At 45.8% G+C, this 17639-nt stretch overlaps 1 protein-coding gene and 1 pseudogene across 1 annotated transcript in view; both read left to right on the top strand.

The window, feature by feature from the left end:
- Window positions 1-17639, top strand: part of LYZL6 (lysozyme like 6) — a 28233-nt gene that overhangs the window by 3360 nt on the left and 7234 nt on the right. The window contains exon 3 of the mRNA XM_089901832.1: window positions 9016-9031. Coding sequence (XP_089757958.1) covers window positions 9016-9031 — 16 coding nt within the window. The remainder of the gene's footprint in view (window positions 1-9015; window positions 9032-17639) is intronic.
- On the top strand, window positions 5291-15699 carry LOC149746776 (NADH dehydrogenase [ubiquinone] 1 beta subcomplex subunit 1 pseudogene; annotated as a pseudogene).

The following is a 17639-nucleotide window of genomic DNA, read 5'->3' as shown; positions in this document are numbered from 1 at the left end:
GTTGCGGAGCACAGGCTCCGGACGCGCAGGCTCAGCGGCCATGGCTCACGGGCCCAGCCGCTCCGCGGCATGTGGGATCCTCCTGGACCAGGGCACGAACCCATGTCCCCTGCATCGGCAGGCGGACTCTCAACCACTGCGCCACCAGGGAAGCCCCAGAGCACTATTTTTATATACGGTCTGGCCATTGTATATTCAGTCTTTCAGACTCCTTCCCAGAGTTCAGGAGTGGGAGACCTGCCTGGCCTGGATTCAGCCAGGTGCTCCCTCCTTCTGCTTTTCCCTTCTGCCCTTTCTGGAGTCACTGGTCCCAGCAAGTCCGGTTGCTATTTGATTGCATTAACTGCTTTTTTTTTTTTTTTTTTTTTGAGGGGGCCACCTGAGTGGCTTGTGGGATCTTAGTTTCCTGACCAGGGATTTGAACCCTTGCCCTCGGCAGTGAAAGTGCAGAGTCCTAACCACAGGACTACCAGGGAAGTCCCTGCATTAACTCTTAATTCGTATAATATCCCTGAAAGAGAAGTACATTACTTATCTCTGCATCACAAATCACCCCCAAATTTAGCAAATATTTATTAGCTCACATAGCTTCTGAGGGCCAGGAAACCGGAAGCAGCTTAGCTGGGTTGTTCTGGCTCAGGGTCTCTCATGAGGCTGCAGTCAAGGGGTTGGCCAGGGCCACAGTCACATGAAGGCTCCACTGGGGGTAGGGGATCAGCTTCTAACGTGACTCCCCAGCAGAGCTATTGTCTGGAAGCCTCAGTTCCTGGCCCTGGAGACCTTCCCGTAGGGCTGCTTGAAGTCCTCATGACATGCAGCTGGCTTGCCTTAGAGCAACTCTTGAAGAATGTGCTGGAAGGTGAGCAGCCGGGGGAAGGGGGAGGGGCAGGAGAGTGAGGTTGCAGAGTAGAGCACGTCAGCTGTCATTGTTACTTAATCTCCACAGCGAGCCTTGCAGAGAGAGGTCAGAAGCCCCATTTGACAGATGAGAAAATGGAGGCTCCGAAAGGAGAAAAGTCTTGCCTGAGGTCACAGAGCTGGTACCTGGCACAGCCAGAATTTTAGCCCTTAGCTACCTTATAACCCAGCCCAAGTTTGTTCCAGCACGTTCTTTGTGCTTTGGGGGGCAGGGGGAAGGGGGGAGGGGAGTGTTTCGCTGTTAGAGAAAGACCACCCTCCCCCCAGGCCCCAGGGCTTGGGAGGGGCCTCAGGAGCCTAAGAAGGTGCCTGTCAACTGGGCTGCCTTCCAGCTTTAGAATGAGGAAGCCAGAGCCTCTGGGCCCAGCGGCCACCCACACAGGACTATTTTTACCCTCCACCTCAGTGACAAGCCTGCATCTCCCAGCTCTGGAAAGGCCATCTGGGCAGTCTGGCTGCCCCAGGAAGAACCTCCACCCAGAGGCCACCGTTGTCCCCGCAGCTGTTTCTAGGTGAACCTCTAGCTGTCCACCATGCCTTGGCCATCCAGGGTTGGTAAGACGATTCCACCCCTAGATTCAGAGACTAATAAAACATCCCCAATTAGTATCAGTTGCCGGATGGACCTATCTGAACCGAAATGTTTACATCTGAAGGTATTTTAAATTGTTCACATTTCTAAAATGTTAACAAAGTGTTCTATGCATGAACCATTTTAATCAAGAGGTAAGAATGATTTTACTTGCATGTTCAACTGTACACACACACACACACACACACACACACACAATGTCAATAGATGACCATTGTACAACAGTGCACTTCAGGGAAGCCCAAAAGCCCTTGAAAGGAATTCATTTTCTGAAGTGGTTTCAAACAGCTGCCCTGAGCCTCCCGTTTATGCCCTTAGTTTGTTTGGCAAATTCTTCCTGGAGCAGGCAAAGGTTGCCTTCGGCCCAGGTCCTATCCAAATGATCTCACGTTTTACATTGGCAGAGGGGAAGTTAATGATTTCCTGCATCTGGTACAGAATTTAAATAAACACAGATTGCCCTGTTTAGCTTTTGCCCCTCCTCAAGAGACTTCGAGGTTGGCCCCTGCTCTGTTCACCCATCCAAGGTGGAGAGCAGAGGAGCACCACTCTTCACACCAGGGTGGCTTTGCCCAAAGCATCAGGAGAAATGCCTCAGGGGTGTCTGTGCCATAGCAGAAAGGGGGCAGTACCTGTGTAAGCACTGTGCAGTGGAGAACTTGTGAGCAGGTATCACAGGTATCAGGAACTTCACACGCCACCTCCTACCACCTGTCTGATTTGTGTTTCAGAGAATACCTGGATTTTGGAGATCTAGAATCTATTTCTGCCTCTGCCCCTAATTGTGCTATGTGCCCTTTGACAAGTCACCCATCCTCTCTGGGCCTTGATTGGCTCATCCATAAATCAAGGGAGCTGAAACAGATCATCTTCAATAAAACTTTATTTATAAAAACAGGGAGTGGGCCATTTGGATCATGGTTTGCCTTCCTCCACCCTCTGTTTCCTGGAAGGTGGGGGAGGGGATGTGCAGAGAGCATTGGGCCCAAGATCTGTGCCTGGTCTGCACCTAAACCACTACTTGGGCCTCCCTTACCCCACATATAAGATGAGAAGCATGGTTAATATCTTCATTCCCCAAACTGTGCTTTCTGGATCAGCAGTTCCGTGAGGTCTGTACAGAAGTGGCACTGACCTTAACAGATTTCTTTACTACAGGACTTCTCAGGGCCTTTAGTATGTTGATGTGCCTTGTGAATTTCCCCGGGGGGGGCGGGGTTGCAGGATGCGGCGTGTAACAATGGGATTCTTTTTCCCTACCCACCTACTAATATTTTTTGCCACTGTGCACCACTCAGCACCGTTAGGGAAATGCCCTGTAACCTCCCCAAAGCCTCTGTTTCCTTCCCTGCAGAACAGGGGTGATAAATGGTTTCTGCCTCCTAGAATTGTTGGGAAGGGTAAATGAGGTAATGCCTGGAAGCGGGCCTGGCACAGGGCCTGGCACAGAGTAAGTGTTCAATAAATGCTGGTGGTGATTATTTATAATGAGGTTCTTCCCTTCCAGCTCTGACATGCGCTTCCAACGGCAGCGTGTAATTAGACCCCAAAGCATCTGGCTCCTGGAGCCGAAAGAACAAGGCTGGAGGAAGGAAAAAGGAAGAGAAATATCCTTCTGGGTTGCCCATTTGGCACCAGCCTCACTGCCAGTCGTCACAACAGGGGAATGTAGCAAAACGCCAAGCCCTGATGACTAGGTTCAGGGGAGCTGGTGGTTCCCTGTTTAGCTCAGACGCTGTGGGGAATATCGGAAACTGTGGAGAGGAGAGGGCTGGGACCAGCGCTGCTTTGGGGTCAAGCAGAAGAACCCCACAGCATCCCAAGTGGGTCAGCCTCCCTTTCTCACTGTCCGGGCACAGTGATCTTGGCCATTTACAGGTCTGTGTGATGTGCTGGGGGAACAGTGACAGGAGTGCTGAGTCAGAAAAGGTAAACAGGAAAATGCAGACCAGGGCAGGAAGAGCAATCCGCAGAGGAAGCATCTGCTGTGGCTCTGAAGCCTGGGGAAGCATAGGGCTGTAGTCACAGGGACCCAGGGGTGGGGCGGCAGTGCGGAGGAGTGACAAAAGAGAAGGCTACAGGGTGGGCGGGGAAGTCAGCGGGGAAGCGTTTACATTCCCCTGGATTAAAAAAGAAAACAAACTCTCCTCTGTGTTTTTTAAAAATTTGACAATGAACGTGTATAGCTCTTATAAGAAGAGAAATAATGTTTTTGAGAAAGGAAAATGATCACCCTTGCAACCATGTAGAGATCACTCTGGATGCTACTGCAATTGACCAGACAAAAGGTAATGACGAGCAATTCCACTCGCAGGTGTACATTCCCAAAGAGTTGGAAATGTACAAATACACATTCATGCGTGTTCACAGCAGCACTATGCATAGTAGCTGAAAGGTGGAAACGGCCAAATATCCATCCACAGATGGGTGGACAAACAAAACGTGGTCTAGCCATTCAAATGGGATATTATTCATAAAAAGGAACGAAGGACTGCTACACGCTGCAACGTGGATGAACCTCAAAAACTTCAGGCTAAGTACAAGCAGCTGGACACAAAAGGTCACATACTGTATGATTTCATTTATGTGAAATATCCAGAGTCGGTAAATCCATAGAAACAAAAATGCAGATTAGTGGTTGCCAGGAGCTGGGGGAGAAGGAATGAGGAGCAACAGCTTAAAGGGTGTGAGAGAAAGTCCCAGCATTCAGAACACTGAAATCTCCCATAGTTTGGTCATAAGCCCTCTCTATAGCTTAAGCTACCTCGAGCTGACTTTCACTTATACAAAAGAGTCGTATCTAATTCACCTGATACCATTCCATAAGACTCTTTGCCAAAGTTCTTAAATCAAGAATAAAGTCACCAGGGACTTCCCTGGTGGTCCAGTGGCTAAGACTCCGTGCTACCAACGCAGGGGGCCCGGGTTCCATCCCTGGTCAGGGAACTAGATCCACACGCTGGCAACTAAGAGTCTGCATGCCGCAATAAAGATCCCATACGTGGCAATGAAGATGCTGCGTGCTGCAACTAAGACCCGGCGCAGCCAAATAAATAAATAAATAAATAAATATATATATATATATATATATGAGAAAAGAATAAAATCACCTACGGGTGGGGGGAGAGGGAATTGGATGAAGGTGGTGAAGAGGTGCAAACTTCCAGTTACGAGATAAAAAAGTACTAAGGATGTAATGTACAACATGATAAATAAAATTAACACTGCTGTATGTTATACGTGAAAGTTGTTTAGAGGGTAGAGTCCAAGAGTTCTCATCACAGGGAAAAATATTTTTTTTCTTTTATTTTGTATCTATATGAGATAATGGATGTTCACTAAACTTATTGTGGTAATCATTTCATGATGTATGTAAGTCAAATCTTTATGCTGTACACCTTAAACTTATGCAGTGCTGTATGTCAATTATATCTCAGGAAGGCTGGAAGGAAAAAAAAGAAGAAAATGATCATACTATCAATGTTTCTGAAAGCCATGATGAACATGTGCAATGGGAGGAACTTGAAGAACCTTCTACAAGGTTTATAATGATGAAAAAATGGAACCAAATTAAATGTCCAAGAAAAGGGGTTTGATCGGGCTTTCCTGGTGGCGCAGTGGTTGAGAGTCCGCCTGCCGATGCAGGGGACGCGGGTTCGTGCCCCGGTCCGGGAGGATCCCACGTGCGGCGGAGCGGCTGGGCCCGTGAGCCATGGCCGCTGAGCCTGCGCGTCCGGAGCCTGTGCTCCGCAACGGGAGAGGCCCGCGTACCGGGGGAAAAAAAAAAGGGGGGGGGGGTTAGTCAAATCACAGTGCATCCCTTCAGCAAAAAGAATACAAGGCCACCATGGGAAAATGATTCTGTGGCACAGGGGCCCTCCAGCTTGGCCACACATTGGAACCACCTGGGGAGTCTTAAAAGTCCCATAGGCCAACCCCATCCCAGGCCCATTATATCGGCCTGGGGGTGGAACCCAGACGTGAATATTTGTTAAGCTTTCCTGGGGGGTTCTAATGAGAGCCACTGTTGGAGAACATAGAAATATGGCCACTATATGCAGTCATTCCTTGATATCCAAAGGGAATTGGTTCCAGGACCTGCCTTGGATACCGAAATCCGCAGATGCTAAAGTCCCAGAGTTGGTCCTCCATATCTGCGAATATAGAACCTGCCTTGTATTGAGAAAAGTCTGCTATAAGGGAACCCACGCAGTTGAAACCTGTGTGGTTCAAGGTCAACTTTATTGTTAAGTGAAGAGAAGCTAATAATCTAACAGAGTATACCCTATGACTCCTTTCTGGTAAATTTCTACCTGTGTGTGCACACACACACACACGCACACACACATAAACACAGACTCACATAGATGAACAATAGGTGTGAAACATTGATGTGCTCATCTCTGTAGGATGGGGCTATGAGAGACTTTGATATTTTTCTTTTGATTATCTGTATTTCCTCTATGTTCTAAAGTAAACATTATGTCTTGTAATAAGTACAAAAAAAGATAAAGTCATCATCTTAAAAAGTCATATACTTTTCATTTCAGGAAAAAGACAGAAATGAGCATCTAATCAAACAAGGTGTATGCAGGTCATTTGCAAACACAGAACATCCCTAGGGGTGCTGCCACTGCAGCCCAACCGAGAGGCAGGTCCCAGCCTCCTGGTGACACCTGGGTTCTGTGAGTTAGGCAGGTGCTCCTGCCTGTAAGCCTCAGGCTCCTCCAGGGTTAAATGGGATGGGTTTGCCCACCTCACAAGATTAAAGGCATGAATGTGCAGCATCTGGCACAAAGTAGGTGCTGGATGCAGGTTGCTTCTTTCTCCATCGGTAAATCTCAGAGTCAGAGCCTGCAGCCAGTCAGCTCCTTGCTTGTCTTGCTGAAGGAGAAGGATTGGTTTTGCCCAAGTTCATCCACAGCTGCTGGTCCCCAGTGCTGTTGCAGCTGTGCCAGCCAGTGGCCACCTCTCATTGGCTTTGGCTGGGTATCTCTGCTGCCCGTGGAATTTTCCTGGGCTCCCTAGAAAGACCCCAGCTTCTCATCAGCACAACCTGTTGACCCTCTTATCAACATAGTCTGTATCCACCATCCCCAGATTGGGTCCCATCTGCATAAAGAAAGAAGGGCTTTCAGTCTTCCTGGGGTTGCTCACCTTTAATAAAAATGACAATTGTAGCTGCCATATATGGACCCTACGTATGCCTGGGCTTAACACCCTCTATCTCTCAGCCTTGACTCTGCCGGGCATGGGATGATACTATTCCCTTTTCACAGGTGAGGCTCAGAGAGGTGAAGGGACTCAGTCATGGTCACACAGCTGATAACTGGCAGGCCTGTCTGGCCCCCAGGCTTCTCCACTGTACCACACTGCCTTCTAGCTGTCTCTGTTCCCTTTTCTATCCCAGTGGATTCTCATGTGCGGCCAAGTTAGATAACTGTTTTTACAAAAGCAGTGATTCTCAACATTGACTATGGAATTGCCTAGAAAGATTTTAAAATGCTGGTGGTAGGGTGGGCATTGGAGGGTGTGGGGTGGGAAGGGTGGAGGTGGGAGGAGGGCGAGTGGGTGGGTAGCCACCAGAAGGGGACACTCAGGGCCTTCTGCGGTTGTGGTAATGTTCTACTTCTTGATCTGGGTGCTGGGTACTGGGGTTGTTCATTTATTTGTGAAAGTCATTGAGCTGTATACTTATGATTTGTGTACTTTTCTACATACATGTTATTCTATGGTAAAATTGTTTTAATTATTTTTTTAAGTAAAGAACAAAAGGCAGTTGTCCTCAGCCACGTCACTGCCTCCTGGGAAAAGGCAGTCTGTGGCCCCGGATTCATCATCTTAAGGATGTTTTCACGGTATCAGGCAGTTGTTGGCCTTTGAGTCTGTGCCTGTCCTTGACAGTGAGCAGACACTTCTTCCAGGGCTCATGCTATGCTTAGCTGTAAAAGGCCCACTGCTGCTGCTCTGGTACTCAGGGACCGTCAGGCCCTGTGGCTGGGCTCAACACCCCCTCCCTCCCCACAGCTGCACTCATATGACCTCACTCTGCCCAAGCCCTGGGACCTAGGGCAGCAGGGATGGAAACAGCTACAGCCCAGCACCTGGGCCTAAGCTGTGAGTCCCCTGCTGACTTCTGCCTTGTATCATAATTTGAGTCACTGGATACGTGTTCCCTGACCTTCACTTACTGACTGTCTGATTTTTAGCTGGGCCCATGAATGTGTGAAATGAAGACGGTATTTCCCATTGTCATTTGTGGCTAGGTCTAGTTATGTGACTCAGTTTTGGCCAATAGAATCTAAGTGAAGTAGTCTGCACAATTCTAGGAAATGCCCTAGAAAAGGAGACTGCTCTTCTCCTTCCCCTACTCTTTCTTGATACCTGGAATATGGCAAGGAAAGGCTGAGTCCCAGCAGCCTTTTTGGTCCAAGGAGCAAAGTTATGATTGAAGATAGGAGAGCAAGACAGGGGAGCCTGGGTCCTCTCTCTCTTTCATCTCCTTTGTACCATGGAGCACCCTGTTGGTGGTAGACTGACTCCCTTGGGGTGTCTTAACGTGAGAAGAAAATGAGCTTCTACCCTGTTTGAGCCAGTGATAGTTGGGGTTCTCCATTCCTCTCCACTCAGCTTAATCCTAACTAATCATCATGGCTTCTGATTTGATCCTTGGCTCGAGTTCCTGCCTTGGTCACCTGCCCAGTATGAGGCTGAGGGCCCTGCCTTGCCCCTCCTGTGCACTGGAGCTCTGTCCCCGCCCCATCTCAGTGCCACCTACTGGTGCCCCCCATCCATGGTCTCTGCAGGCTTGTGTGTTGCTGCATTTGCCTCTTGCCAGGGTGGAGTATAGTCTGCCGCTCCAGTTGCTTTCTTAGGGTGAACCCTGCTGCTTCCCGCTTCTCTCTCATCCTCTTACCGTGGCTCCTGCCCTGTGCCTGACAGGCTGGCAGCTCTCTGGACATCTACAGCAGGACCGATGCCTGCAGGACCTTCCCCAGTGGGCAGGTCCACGAGCAGCCAGTTCTGGAGAGGTAAAAACAATGGAACCTTCATTCATGTATTCATTCAACTACTTATCAAGTGTCGATCTTGGGCGCTGGGGACACAACAGTAGGACCAGGTCGAGAGATGGTGCACTGGGTACAAGCACAGGCTGTGGAGCAGGAACGGCAGACACAGGCATCAAAGACCCTGGAACTGATCACAGGAATTTTTAGGGGTTTCCTTTAAGGTTATGCCCAGGACCTTGGTTACGTGTGCAAGTCTGCATAAGTCACTACACCTCTCCAGCCTTCAGCCTCCTCACCTTCCCCATCTGAACATGACAAGGCTGAACTGGATGATGTTTAAGATTCTGTGCAGATCTGTCCTCCTATGAAGGGAGAAAAAGGCCTAGGAGTCCTTAAGCCCAGGTTTGCCACCCATGGGCTGCTGCCTGATTTAGGGCCTTAAGACAACTCCTATTTAATTATTTATTATAATTCTGTGGGTTGATGGGGGCTCAGCTGGACAGTTCTTCTGGTAACAGTTCCCTTTACCCCTCTGACCTCTGTGCTCATATAGAAATGGGGTACACTTGTACCGACCCAGAATTCTCACAGAATTCATGAGATAATAGCCCGGGTAACCAATAGCAGAGGAGGGGAAGTTTCTCTTTATTGAAATAAACCAGTTACTAAATGAAGAAGGAATTATAGAATTAGAATGTCACCACGTTTAACTCCCAGAGAATTAATGGGTCCAGGCATTGGGCATAAACAGCTGCTAATGTCACAAAAAGGAAGCCAACTAGACATTATGTCCCTTTGATGGAAGAACACAACACCTGCTTTGATCTTAATCTGATCAAACCTTTAGACTCAACTGTCAATTTACAGGAATTATAGAAGACAGAGCAATATGTTAAACTACATCATGGGCTTGTAATCATCAAAACACAGACTGTGGACAATCTACAAGGTATATGCTCTGCCTTCTTCAATAATAAATTACAAAGAAAAAGCGAAAGAGGGGAGAGAAACCTATGGATTAAAAGAGATTTAGGAGACATCAACCAATCACAACTGAGCGCATCTTATTTGGATCTTGATTTAATCCAATTGTTAAAAAAAATGCTTTTTGGCATAGAACAATTAGAAATTTGAACACTGACTGAATATGTAATGATATTAAAGAATTATTGTTTTCAGAAGACACAAGATAATGAGTAAATAGTAATAGACAAAGTACAAAGAAGTGTCCAGAAGCAAGGACCTATCATTAACTAAGTCTGGGGCATGTGGGAGAAAGAGACTGTGCTGGGAGTCCTACCCCCAACTTGGCCATTAGCTCACCCTGCGTGTAGCCTTGGTCGAGTCTTTTCCCCTCCCCAGTCCTCAGTTTTCCCATCTATGAAATGAAGCAAGTGGATCCAATGGGTCTGTGAGGACTTGTTTATCTCTGGCCTCCTTTTGCTTTGTCCTCACCTGTGCAGCCCTGGAGCCTTTACTTGGTGCCTGTATCACCCCTACCATGTGTCCATAGGAGCATAAAAGCAGCAGGATGGGCAGAAGCCCATAGCTGATGGGCCCTGCAGAACAGAAGAGGCCACCTCCCTGAGGCACCTTGCCTGGAGGACCAAGCTGCATGATCCCAGGCAGACCGGTCCAAGCCCAAGGGGAAGGATGTCCAGGAAAGAAACCTCTGGAGAGGGACTTCACTGGTTGTGCAGTGGTTAAGAATCCGCCTGCCAATGCAGGGGACACGGGTTCGATCCCTGGTCCGGAAAGATCTCACATTCCATGGAGCATCTAAGCCTGTGCGCCACAACTACTGAGCCTGTGTTCTAGAGCCCGTAAGCCACAACAAGAGAGGCCACCGCAATGAGAAGCCCACGCACTGCAACAAAGAGTAGCCCCCGCTCGCCACAACTAGAGAAAGCTTGCACACAGCAACAAAGACCCAACGCAGACAAAAATAAAAATAAAAAAAAATTACAAAAGAAACCGCTGGAATACTTCATCACCCGCAAACCACACACATGAGTTATCTGCTCACTGGGATGGTTTGGCTTTTCCTGACGACTGGGGCCTTTTGGTGAACTCCCTGGACCTACATCCTGGTCTAGTCACCTGCTCGGGACTCCAGCTGAGGTGGGGCCCCGCTGCCTTTGACACACATCTGTGGGCAGAAATGAACAATGTCACTGGGTCATTACATATCACCTGCCCCTCGATTCCTTGTTGCTGGTCTCTGCCCACCTGCCCTTCCAATAGCATCACTAAGAAAGTATCAACCTTAGCACAGAACCTCACACATTGAAAATGTTCAATAAATAGAGAGGACTTCCCTCCTGGACCATCACAGGGGATTAAAATTCTCTTGAATCATCAGGAGCTTTATCTCCAGAAGTTTGAAATAAAATACCCACCACCTGCTACCAACACCAACCAATTTAACACAGGAACTAAATAATACCCCAGACCCAAAGAGTAAGAAAGACAATTCCATGAAAGTGAGCAGTACAGAGTAGCAGCTAAACCCACCATGTTGGTGTCAAACCTGAATTCAAATCCTTGCTCTACCTCCTGCAAGCTCTGTGATTATGGGTGAATTACTTAACTTCTCTGCGTCTAATTTCACAAGAGTGCTGTGAAGATGAAATGATTCACTGCATCCACTGCTTCGTGCCTCACACACTGGGAGGGCTCAATATGTATTAACAATGGTTTTTATTGGGGGGCCTCCATTGTAGCATCCCATGGATGCTCCACCATCACCTCCCCACCCCCAATTAAACCTTGTCTCCTTTCCCTGTCCCTTATAAAAAATGACCTTTCCACCAGTGCTTCATTCTTCAGCCTGGTTAGCTAAGCCTGTGATGTTGCACTGTCTGCTAATGGAACGCTGACTTTTTTTTTTTTTTTTTTTTGGCTGCATTGGGTCTTCGTCGCTGCGCGCAAGCTTCCTCTAGTTGCGGCGAGCGGGGCTACTCTTCGTTGCGGTGCGCGGGCTTCTCATTGCAGTGGCTTCTCTTGTTGCGGAGCACGGGCTCTAGGCGCGCGGGCTGCAGTAGTTGCGGCATGCGGACTCAGTAGTTGTGGCTGGCAGGCTCTAGAGCGCAGGCTCAGTAGTTGTGGTGCACGGGCTTAGCTGCTCCGCGGCATGTGGGATCTTCCCGGACCAGGGCTCGAACCCGTGTCCCCTGCATTGGCAGGCGGATTCTTAACTACTGCGCCACCAGGGAAGTCCGCTTTGTTTCATAATAGGAGGGTTTCAGGCAAGGTGGAAGGCCAATACAGAGGGTACCTTGAGCCTGAGCGGCCTTCTAAAGGCACCTTGAGAATCACAACTCTTTGATGCCACTTCCCACTACTCCATGTCACTTCTGTGGATGACAGACCTGGAGCTCTGGCTGCTGCCCCACCGGAGATAGGACATATGGTAACACAGGGAGGGCTCTTGATGTTGAGGGACAAACAAAGTGGAATCAGGAGCCAGAGAGACCACAACCCAAATCCCGGCTCTACCACTGCATAAATCGGGGATATTAATGCCCAGCTCCCAGGCTGGTGAGCATAGAGGAGGGAATACTTTTACGTGTTGGTGTCCCCGCAGCCCCTGCCTTCCTGTACCTGGACCTCTGCTGGCCTCTAGTGGCCACTTGGATAAATTGCACAGAGAGTTGTCCTGAAAACCGGCATGTGGGAGAAACTTTGCCCCAACTTCTGAATTTTCCTAATACTGGGATTCTCAGCCATGACAGACCCATAACTCCCTTTCCACAAAATATATTTTGTGGGTAGTGTCGTTGTTGCTTCCGAGGCTTCAGCATTCATGATGAACTTACTTCAGATTGTGTGTGACCACTGGGTACATATACCTGTCCCTGTGGGATTTGTCCTTGGATGTTATCTAGACAGAAAGAATGATGAAAAGCTAATTGCCTTCCGGAACAAGAGTCTGTTACATAAAAGGGAATTAAGACCCAGTGAAGAAGTCACCAGGAAGTAAAAATTTCTGCTGAATTACAGAATGTTCACATTTTTTAAATTATAAGAGAAATAAAAACACATTCATTACTTAAATATATATATAGTGTAATGATAGTAATTTTTAAAGATTTTAAGCACTTTATTGACATATAATAAATGACATATTTATAGTGTACAATTTGCTAATTTTTGATTTATGTAAATTCTCATGAAGCCATCATCACATCAAGGTAGTGAACATCTCAATCACCCCCCAAAATTTCCTTGTGCCCCTTTCTACTCCCTAATCCCCCAAAAAACTACTGATCTGTTTTGTCATTATAGATTAGTTTACACTTTCTAGAGTTTTCTATAAATGGACTCATACAGTATATACTCTTTTTTTGGTCTGGCTTCTTTCACTCAGCATAATTATTTTGAAATTTATCTACGTCGTTGTGTGTACCAGTCATTCATTCCTTTTTTTTTTTTTTCTTTGCGGTACGCGGGCCTCTCACTGTTGTGGCCTCTCCCGTCGCGGAGCATAGGCTCCGGACGCGCAGGCTCAGCGGCCATGGCTCACAGGCCCAGCCGCTCTGCGGCATGTGGGATCTTCCCGGACCGGGGCACGAACCCATGCCCCCTGCATTGGCAGGCGGACTCTCAACCACTGCGCCACCAGGGAAGCCCCATTCATTCCTTTTTATTGATTTGTTTAATCCATTCATAATGACGGTAAATTTAAAAATCAGCATAATGCTTTAACTATAATATAAAAGAGAAACTGGGGGAAAGTAATAAAATAATAGGTAAGTTCTATGAAGATGCACAGGTATGATTACACTAAAACATATAATGATGTAGTCAAATGCTTTACCTATACATGCAGTTATATGAGCCCAGTTCTTTGCCAGGAATTTTGGTTTGACTCCAAAGGCCAGCAATTGGCCACCTCATGCAAGAGGGTCCGAAGCTGGGTGGATGACGTGTGGGGACTGAGTTTAAGCAGAGAAAGTGGACACAGGCGAATTTTAGCTCAGTGGAAAGATTCATTTCTCGAAGGGCTGACCATCAGGGTGGCATGCTTCTTTTTGAACTATGTGAATGATGTGTCTGGACTGGACCACCACGGAATTTCTCCAGTCTATTAATTACTCAGACTTATGGACCTGCTAAGGTCCATATTTGATTTTTCAAAGGCAGGTGTGTATTTCACTCATCTTGCATTTCACAGCACAATCTAGGCGCTTCCATTGCACTTTCCTGAGCAGAGACGTAAGTCTCCCTCCTTGCCCCATGCTCCCAGGTCCAGCAGCAGGCAATGGTACTTCTCAGTCCTGCTAGGGGTCCCCCCTTGGGACAAAATATGATTTTATGGGAGAAAGTGTTTGGCAATGCTTTGGGGTGTCAAGGCTTTAGAACCTTCAGTTATATTTACTTTCTTGGATAATCTACCCACTGTGTTTTTATTAAAGAAATCTGTTGCTTGCTGGCAACCCTTGGCTTCTGAGTGGCCAGTCCTTGCAAGGAATTCACTCCAGAAACTTTGAAATATTTAGTTTACACAACACTAATGCTACAGAGAAGGATCCAAAGTCCATAGTGGGACACGTAATATTCAGGTTCTCTAGTCTTTGCTTCTTAACTTCGTTTTTAACTCGTCACCCAATATTTCCCCCTGAAGCCAATTAAATACGTTACACTTTCATTCTTATGTTTCGCTTCCTTCTGTTTTCCTTGGGAATGTTTTTCTTCTACTTTTTCTAAGTTCTTCAGTTGAATGCTCAGTTTGCTTGTTTTATTTGAATGAAAGCAGTTAAGATTATGAATTTACTTCTAAATAAATTTCAGACACTTAATATATTAATGTCATTTTCATTGTTTTGCAAACCTGTTATTCCAGATTTTAATTTGCCTTTGACTCAATAATTATTCAGAGGGGAAAAAGTGTGTGTGTGTGTGTGAGTGTGTGTGTGTGTGTGTGTGTGTATGTATGTTTCTGTTAAAGTTATAAGAAACTGAGGTTTTTAAATTATAGCCAGAGTACAGAGCTTAGGTAATTCCTCCTTTGGGGACAAATTGTGGTATTATTTGTAGCTTAGTTTATAATCAATTTCGTCACTATTCCTGAAGTATTTGAGAAGGTATATGTTCTGTGGGGTAAAGTACAGGCCTAAAAGTAAAGTCAAAAATTCAGTCTTATGAATATATGGTTTGAATATGTCTCAGTAGTGACTGTCTTTTCATGTATTTTTCCTGGAACACAGGTTACCTGTCAGATCTGCAAACTCACCTTTTTCAGCTCTGGTGTCTTTGTCCCAGCTTAAGGCTCTAATCTTTATCATCCATATCCATCCTTTTTTTGTCCCATTGTTTTCCACACGTCTTTCTGCTCTGCATTTGAAGAACTTCCCAAGTGTGTGATTCCAGCCTTGATTGACTCTTCTGCCCTGTGGATTCTGCTCTTCCTGCCTTCAATACAGATTTCATTTCTGTCACTGGATTTTAGTTCCTTGTATTCTGCATTTCAGCCAGCGGTATCATTTGGGGGTTTTCTCATATTTTATTGAAAACTCAAAGCAGACACTTCCTTAACTTTTCCTCTGGTTTCTATAGCAATTTATTGCCAGAGCATACTTTTCCAGTATTGCCATTAAAACTGACAAGTGGAGCCCCTAGCTGGGCCTGTGCTTAGTGCACCTGCAGACAAGATAATTAAATTAAACCACAGGATGCCTCTGTTACTCAAGATCTGGCACTCAGCACTGGCACAGCACGACTTAACCCGAAACATCCACTCTCTTGACTAACAATGTTTAGGCCCTGGGGAGATGCTTCTTTACATATTACCCTATGTTCATGGGGAAAAATGCAACTGCGTCTAAAGGTTTGATGAAAGCTTACTGACTCCTGCTTGGTACAATTTCAGAGTCCAGAGACGCTTTGAGCAGAAAAGAACTTAGGAAAGAGAAAAGACTAACTTGTCAGAGCTTTCCTCTCAGGTAGCTTGAACGCAATAGATTTGAACACAATGAAATATCATTTTCTAGTAGTGCTGAGTGGTACCATTCTTATTTTCATGTTTCTACTCATGGTTCTGGAAGTACACAGGAATTAGTACAGTATTTGCCTCAGTTGTAAAAAGCTGAGGAAATTTTTGTAATATTGCATAAATCACTTTACATATTACTCTTAAATTTTTATATGTTTAGACTTCAGACATAACATGATACTAATTCTTTACATTAGCAACAAGATGGACACTGAATGCTAGACTTATGAATTGTAACATTTTCATTTTAAAAGTTTTAAATTAAAAAATGTTTTAAAATTAATTTATGATTTAAATAAAATTTAAGTTAAATTTTAAAATTAAAAGTTACTTAATAAAATTTAATTAAGCTTTCAAAGAGTAAAAGAAAGTGTTTCGATTTATATAAATAATTTGATATAAAAATTTAATATTCATTTTAATTTGTATTTTGCCTTTTGAATTATTAGATACCTTTCAATATTTTAAAAAAGCTAATTTTTGGAAAACAGAAAATTAATACATTTTTCACATAAATTTATATTTTTGATGAAAATATATTTAAAATTTTATACTTTGAATATAATTATGTTTTAAATTCTTAAATATATTGAAAAATCTTGATAATAGTAATATAATTAGTGATTGTATTGAAAGGGAGATAAGAAAAATAAATTTCATGGAATAGTTATAATCCCTTATGAATTATGTATCTGTTTATTATTCATCCCAACATTGTCAGCCCATTAACAGAGCATCTAGACATGTGGAATAAAGATTAAATTCATTCATCTTTGACATTTTGCTAACTTTCAGTCATATATAAAGCATAGCTTCATACACATTTTAAAATTTTATCCTTTTAAAGGAATGTTTGTCAGAATATGAGGATAGAAAATATTTTAGTTAACAGCTTGTTAGTTTGATTTATAACTTGTAAATATTTATTTAGACCAATGATCTGTGGCTTCCATGTCTTCTTGTCCCAGGTTGCAACATTCAGAATTTATCCTTGGGTCCCAAGTTGGGTCCCAGGTTGGGTCCCAGGTCCTTGAATGGGTAAGAATCCATTCAGGGCTCACGTCTGTCACAGTTGGGGGGTGGGGGTGGAGGGTCCCTCTGGTCCCCCTTTGAGTGCTGCCATCATCCCCTCTAAGACTTTAAGCTGCAGGGAGACCCTCCCCTGGCCCAATTTCCAGCATGTGGTCCTGGGCTATGGAAGCCTCTCCTCCTACCCGGGTCTCTAATTCTACACAGACATGGTAGTTTGGGGCATCTGAGGCACCTGCATATTTTTGGCCCCAAACGATACTTCATAAAGTGGTACCCAGAGAATACCCTCCTCCCAGAGTTCAACCTCCACCAGAGCTCCGGCTGCCTTCACATCCCAAGATGCAATGCGCTGCTGTCCCACTGGGGAGGGAAGTCCAAAGGCAGAGGGTATGGGGCATCACTGCCCACTTAGAAAGCTCTTCCTACTTCTTTTCTGTCAGACCTTATCACCCTGTTTCAGAGGGCGGAGTGAACATCAGTAACAGAATTTTCTCTTGCTTCCTTTTTGCTCTAGTTGGTGGAAATGTCTCCCAGACTTTGTTGACAAATGATACTAAGATGTGTGGCCTTCATGGGGAGGTGACAGGTTGTCAGGTCACCATTCCGTGGATGGTTAACCCCATGCTTTCTCTCCTGGCAGGTCTCTTTTGGTTGTAAGTGACAGAAACTCAACTCAAACGTGTTTACACAAGAAAGGACATTTATTGAATCATAGGGTAGTAGTAAGGGCAAAAGGGTGTTTAGGTTGCAGAAAGGGTAGACCCTGGGGCTGGAATCCCGTCTGGACCCTGATCCCTGTTCAAGGAGGCTTATTCTCTCGGATGGGCCGTATCCACGTGATTCCAAACTGTCCGCCTCTGGCCCCACACCCAAAGTCTACCTGGGAGAAGCTGAGCTGCTCTGCTTAATTTCAGTTCAAGATACACTGGTTGGGGCACAGGCACACCCTGTCACCTGGAGTGCAGGGCCCTGTGACTGTGGCACTAAAGCCCCATGGGGGAAGGAGTTCCCTTAAAGGTGGTACTGTTCCCAGAAGGGGAGGGAGGTGCGCAGACAGAACAACCAGCCCCCTCTACCCTATCCCACGGTTGTC

The sequence above is a fragment of the Delphinapterus leucas genome, chromosome 19 (assembly GCF_059928025.1).
Source record: "Delphinapterus leucas isolate spDelLeu-1000000601 "Yukka" chromosome 19, BTC_Dleu_Yukka2, whole genome shotgun sequence".
NCBI classification, from domain to species: Eukaryota; Metazoa; Chordata; class Mammalia; order Artiodactyla; family Monodontidae; genus Delphinapterus; species Delphinapterus leucas.
The sequence above is the reverse complement of the archived record's forward strand: the minus strand, read 5'-3'. Positions and strand labels throughout refer to the sequence as shown.